Source organism: Rhinopithecus roxellana, chromosome 2 (assembly GCF_007565055.1).
Source record: "Rhinopithecus roxellana isolate Shanxi Qingling chromosome 2, ASM756505v1, whole genome shotgun sequence".
Classification (NCBI taxonomy): Eukaryota; Metazoa; Chordata; class Mammalia; order Primates; family Cercopithecidae; genus Rhinopithecus; species Rhinopithecus roxellana.
Genome location: NC_044550.1, coordinates 59,114,607 through 59,121,163, shown reverse-complemented (window position 1 = coordinate 59,121,163; position 6,557 = coordinate 59,114,607). Strand labels below are relative to the sequence as shown.

Below are 6,557 nucleotides of genomic sequence, written 5' to 3'. Positions count from 1 at the left end.
TAATGCAGAATACTGAGCTCGGTCACTGTTGGGAAATAGGAGAGCAGGCCATTAGGATTTTAAAGGTTATTTCCAAGCATTTAGGTGTGTGTATATGTATGATGGATCCTTCAAATACACTTTTTTTTTTTTGAGACACAGCCTTGCTCTGTTGCCCAGGCTAAAGTCCTGTGGCGCAATCTCAGCTCACTGTGACCTCCGCCTCCTGGGTTCCATCAATTCTCCTGCCTCAGTCTCCCAAGTAGTTAGAATTACTTTTTGTATTTTTAAGAGAGAGGGGGTTTTGCCATGTTGGCCAGGCTGGTCTTGAACTCCTGAGCTCAAGTGACCTGCCTGCCTCAGCTTCCCAAAGCGCTGGGATTACAGGTGTGAGCCACCATGCCCAGGCCAAATACACCCTTAATAGTTAATATTAATATTTAAACAAAACTAAAGCATTATCAAGTCATGGTTTTGATCTTAAAAAAAAAAATCATTTGTAAATCTTCCTGGACTGAGATGGATGTCTTTATTTGTATTGTCCTACCCTGATGCACACTGGGGGGATATGGCTATCATCCTGCTTTTGATCTACAAAAAGGGGTGAAGAACATCTGCATTTTACCCTTTATTTAACATTAATAAAATGATAAATACAGTTACAGGCAAATGACAATTCAGTACACTTAGTTAGATAATAGTTTAAAATTTACATATTCACAAACTTGTAGATCCTTCACCACCATGGAATATTTTAGTCTATGTAGTCAAAGTCTTCTGGAATTCCAAAAGTTTTATCAATTTTATTTTCTTCAAACCCAAATTTTCTTTTGGCCCAAGATTTTATTGCAAATATGTTATCTATAAAGAAAATTGAGAAATAATTTTGAGAAAAACATAATCATAAAACATTTCAAGTACAATTATCTTCATTGTTCTTTTACTTCCTTCTATTAACTTTCAGATATATCAAAATAAGGAGTTTTCTGTATTTTTAAGAGTAATGGCGACTAATTAAAAAGTATTTAAGGTCAGGTGCGGTGGCTCATGCCTGTAATCCCAGCACTCTGGGAGGCCTAGGCAGGCGGATCATGAGGTCAGAAGTTTGAGACCAGCCTGGCCAAGATGGTGAAACCCCGTCTCTACTGAAAATACAAAAATTAGCTGGGCGTGGTTAGTGGCAGGCACCTGTGTCACAGCTACTCGGGAGGCTGAGGCAAGAGAATCATTTGAACCTGGGAGAAGGAGGTTGTGGTGAGCAGAGATTGCACCACTGCACTCCAGCCTAGGCAACAAGAGTGAAACTCCGTATCAAACAAAAAGTATTTAAATACTATTTTGAACAAGTTAATAGATCTCATATTTAAAAATTCTATAGGCTGCTTGCTGCTAAATACCAGACTTAAGAATAATACAAAAACAGGGACAGGTTAATGGTGTCACTTCTACATTTCCACAGCAAAGGCCAGGACTGTTGCCTCAGGAATTAAAGTTGCTCCTGTTCCCAAAGGGAACACATTCTCTCCAGACCCTTCTTCCTGTCCCACAGACAGTAATGGCTTCCAGACAATCAGGCCAGTAGTAGGGAGAGGGGGTAGGGAGCAGGGAAAGGGGTTCTCTTAAGACTAAGAATAGAAATGTCCTCAGCATCTCCTGGGGGGATTTAAAACGCATTAACGACTGAAAAAAAGTGGTACATCTACTTCAGGGGATTTATCCCAAGGAAAGAAAACAAACTGTGTACAAGGATTTTTGGTCAAGCGTCTTTATCCCAGTGCCATAATAGAAAAAATAAAAGCAATCTATCTAAATGTCTACTCATCAGGAAGCTAGTGAGGGAGGCAGGACAGTGCCAGTGTGCTCACAGTGGCTGCACTTGAGAGGGTGGGAGGAACAGTGGATTTTTGTTTCCTTTTTTTTTTTCCTTGAGACAGGATCTTGCTTTGTCTCCCAGGCTGGAATGCAGTGAGTGGTGCAATCTCAGTTCACTGCAGTCTCCACCTTCTAGGCTCAGGTAATCCTCCAACCTCAGCCCCACAAGTAGCAGAGACAACAGGCGTGCACCACCACACCCGGCAACTTTTGTATTTTTTGTAGGGATGAGGTTTCACCATGTTGCCCAGGCTGGTCTCGAACTCCCGAGCCCAAGCAATCCACCCACCTCGGCCTTCCAAAATGCTGGGATTACAAGTGTGAGCCACTGTGTCCAGCCTTTCTTTTCTTAATTTCATACATTTCTTTAATGTACATATACAACCTTTATGATGAAAATGTATTACACACACAGAAAAAACGATGGTATAAGATTTTATAGCTTGTCAGAGTATTCTGTAAAATGTTAAACAATCTATTAGTAGTGATAATGAAGTAAAGGGTTAGAATAGGTTCTTCTGGAATGTTATGGGCCGAATCATTTCCCCCCAAATTTGTACGTTGAAGTCCTAGACCCTACGACCTCAGAATGTGACCATATTGAAACATATCTTTAAAGAGGTGATTAAGTTAAAATGAGGTCATTGGGATGGGCCCTAATCCAGTAGGATTGGTGTCTTTATAAGAAAAGGATCACGAGGTCAAGAGATAGAGACCATCCTGGCCAACATAGTAAAATCCTGCCTCTACTAACAATACAAATAAATTAGCTGGGCGTGGTGGTGTGCGCCTGTAGTCCCAGCTATTCAGGAGGCTGAGGCAGGGGAATCGCTTGAACCCAGGAGGCAGAGGTTGTAGTGAGCTGAGATAGTGCCACTGCACTCCAGCCTGGTGAAAAAGCAAGACCATCCAAAAAAAAAAAAAAAAAGCAAAAAGAGAAAGGAAAAGGATTGGCTGGGTGCAGTGGCTCACGTCTGTAATCCCAGCACTCTGTGGGGGCCAAGGCGGGCAGATTGCCTGAGGTCAGGAGTTTGAGAGACCAGTCTGGCCAACATGGTGAAATCCCATCTCTACTAAAAATACAAAAATAGTTAGCCGAGTCTGGTGGTGTGCACCTGTAATCCCAGCTATTCAGGAGGCTGAGGCAGGGAAATCGCTTGAACCAGGGAGGTGAAAGTTGCAGTGAGCTGAGACTGCGCCACCGCACTCCAGCTTGGGCAACACAGCAAGACTCCATTTCAAAAAAAAAAAAAAAAAAAAGGAAATTTGAACACACTGAGAGACACAGGAAGACTGTGAGAGGACACAGTGAGAAGGAAGACCTACAGAAGAAACCAAACCTGCCAACATCTTGATATTGAAATTTGATTCTCCAGGATGGTGAGAAAAATTTCTATTGTTTAAGCCACCCTATCTGTGATACTTTGTTCTGGCATCTCTAGAAAACTAATACATGGAGTTTGATCACTTTTTAAAATATTTTTTCTATGGAAGTTTAATTCCAAGTATCAAATAATGATAAACACATTTCTGGAATTAATTTTATGGAGAATACTACTGCATCAAATAGAATAATGTTAAAAAATTAATTTTTTTTTTTTTTTTTTTTTGAGATGGAGTCTCGCTCTGTCGCCCGGGCTGGAGTGCAGTGGCCGGATCTCAGCTCACTGCAAGCTCCGCCTCCCGGGTTTACACCATTCTCCTGCCTCAGCCTCCCAAGTAGCTGGGACTACAGGCGCCCGCCACCTCGCCCGGCTAGTTTTTTGTATTTTTTAGTAGAGACGGGGTTTCACCGTGTTAGCCAGGATGGTCTCGATCTCCTGACCTCGTGATCCGCCCATCTCGGCCTCCCAAAGTGCTGGGATTACAGGCTTGAGCCACCGCGCCTGGCCAACAAAATTAATTTCTTTCAATTAAAGTGTTATGGAATGTCAACAGATATTAAAATGATCTTTACTCTTTGTAACAATCTAAAATGAATCTTTATTTTTCACAACAACCTAAGAGAGAATGTTAAAATAGCACCATAAGGTATTCTAGGATAATTTTTACCAGTCTCTGCCCAACCAGTACATTCTTGGTAATCACACCCAAATGTTATAGAGGGTCTGCTGCTACATAAGACAAGTATCAAGTGTACTGCAGATATTACAGAATGTGAAGAACCTATGCCTTCAAGTTAACACAAGAGAGAAAAAATAATCATTTATTACTAAACAATTATAAAGTGATAGGTGTCTTAGAGAGAAAAGGCCAAGTCTTATGTGTATAGCTTACAAGATAGGCTTCATGAATACAGAAAGATTTCTAGGAAATGAGAGAACAGATACAACAATGTAGGAAGGAAGCTTGCAGGGAATCAACTTCAAACCTGGATCAGAAAAGAGAATGAGGCATTGGGGTAAGACTACTGAATAGCCTCTACAGGAAGGATTTCCCGATTTATAGAGGGATAAGAAACCATTTCATTATAAACATTTAAAGGTTAAAAGCAAGAAAAAGAACAAATAAAAACCTCTCCACAACAATGCCTAATGGACCAATTCAAAGAAGACTCTGATTAAACATTTCTTTGGGCCACTGGATGTCGGCCTTCAAGATAATGTCACTGACAATCTTGCTAGTTCATTCTCTGTCAAATAATTTCCCTATTTAATGTAGAAATTTTTATAAATGGATATAGAATAATTTTTAAATTTTAAACAAACAACCTTAAGACTGTTTGATTCATACGGTGGCATGGTGAAGATACCTATAGGAATAGGATGAGCAATATCATTTGCAATGAATCTCGGTGAGGCCCTGGCAACACCTATCCCTCTTCACTCACTAAGATGCCTCTCATATGGGTTTACAAAAACCTCACCATCTTAATTATTAAGCAAGGTTTCATATGATATAATTGAAATCACACTTAAAGTGTATTTAATGTCACCAAACATTTAGATGTGGCATTTCTATACTTAGACTCTGAGGTAATCTCTCATCCTATAGAAGTGAGATACTGAATTGTTGAACAGTATATATTCTCAATTCTAGATACATTTTTAAGGACCTTTTTTTTTCTTGAGACAGTGTCTCACTCTTGCCCAGGCTGGAGTGCAGTGGCACGATCTCAGCTCACTGCAACCTCTGCCTCCTGGGTTCAAGCAATTCTCCTACCTCAGCCTCCTGAGTAGCTAGTGTTACAGGTGTGTGCCACCGTGTCTGGTGAATTTTTGTATTTTTAGTAGAGACAGGGTTTCATCATGTTGGCCAGGCTGGTCTTGGACTCCTGACCTCAAGTGATCCTCCTGCCTTGGCCTCCCAAAGTGCTGGGATTACCAGCATGAGCCACCACGCCCGGCCAGGGCTTTTTTTAAGTAAAAAGAAAGCAAACTTTCTTTCTATATGATAATTTTAATATGATTATTAAAGCAAAGTTTAATAGCTATATGATAAATAAGATTGTGATTTCATTTAAAAAAAAACAAAACTAAAGGCCAATTATATTGATTTTACCCATCTACCTAATTCTAAAATAGACTAGGAAAAAAATGATTCTTATTTTATTACTCTTTTCTTTTTGTTTGTTGTGAAGGTGGCAGTTTTCTGAGGTGTGATGCTTTATCTCTTATCTCCGTCTTTTCATAACACATGTTTATGCTGGAAGCTGGAAGGAATAAGCTGCAACTTTAAATGGAAATATGGTTCTTAACAGCTGTTTCTGCTATTCTAAAAATATCTTTCTTCCTCATGGTTTTAAAAGTCCCAGGTTCTTCTGTAGCTAATAGGATAGGGGAAAAAAAAGCCATTCCAAATGTTTTTCCAATTATAATTTTGGAAGTTTATGATCAATTGGAAATCATGAACTTTTTTAAGAGAAGAAAAGGAAAAGAGGAGTATTTATCTACGTGTCCAACATGGTGCTGACGGGCTTACAAACTGTCTTATTTAATCCTCCCAGAATGGGAGGTAGGTATTTTTTTTTTTTTTTTTGAGACGGAGTCTTGCTCTGTCGCCCGGGCTGGAGTGCAGTGGCCGGATCTCAGCTCCCTGCAAGCTCCGCCTCCCGGGTTTACGCCATTCTCCTGCCTCAGCCTCCGGAGTAGCTGGGACTACAGGCGCCCGCCACCTCGCCCGGCTAGTTTTTTTTGCATTTAGTAGAGACGGGGTTTCACCGTGTTAGCCAGGATGGTCTCGATCTCCTGAGGGAGGTAGGTATTATTTATCCACAATGAACAGATGAGGAAGCAGGCTGAGAGGGGGTCAAGAGGTCACACAGCAAGTAAGGAGAACAGCTTGGATTCTTTTCAAAGCCACGTTCCTCCCACTACACGTACACATGCTGCCTGTGCCCACTGTGTGCTGAGCCTCTTCGTTGAAAATACTGGGAGAAATCACCTTGGATTTCTGTCTTATTTTTAACCTAAAAATCCATATTTATTTATACTTCATGGGACACTTACTTCATTACTCTCTTTTATGTCAGTTTGCTTTTTTACCCTCCTCTGTTCTTATCACTAAAGCATTACCTTACTTAAGAAATAACTTTGTAATAAATAAAACTGCAATTTCAGAAAAAAAAAAAAAAACGCTAAAGGCCAATTATATTGATTTTACCAATCTATTTAATTATAAAATAGAGTAGGAAAAAAATAATTCTTATTTTTTTGTGTGAAACAGAGGCCTGGACAGGGAGTCAGAGAAACCTGGCTCCAGCGTCT

General features: G+C 40.2%; 1 protein-coding gene across 2 annotated transcripts in view; it reads right to left on the bottom strand.

The window, feature by feature from the left end:
- Window positions 1-491: 491 nt before the first annotated feature.
- The window catches only part of MND1 (meiotic nuclear divisions 1), a 77,858-nt gene continuing 71,792 nt past the window's right edge, over window positions 492-6,557 (bottom strand). Inside the window, exon 7 of one of the 2 annotated variants that reach the window (XM_010382886.1) lies at window positions 492-840. Coding sequence is in view for 1 of the 2 variants with exons in the window: in XM_010382884.2 (XP_010381186.1) it covers window positions 734-840 (107 nt within the window). In the remaining variant the exon portion in view is untranslated. The remainder of the gene's footprint in view (window positions 841-6,557) is intronic. The other variant, XM_010382884.2, reaches the window with a different exon arrangement.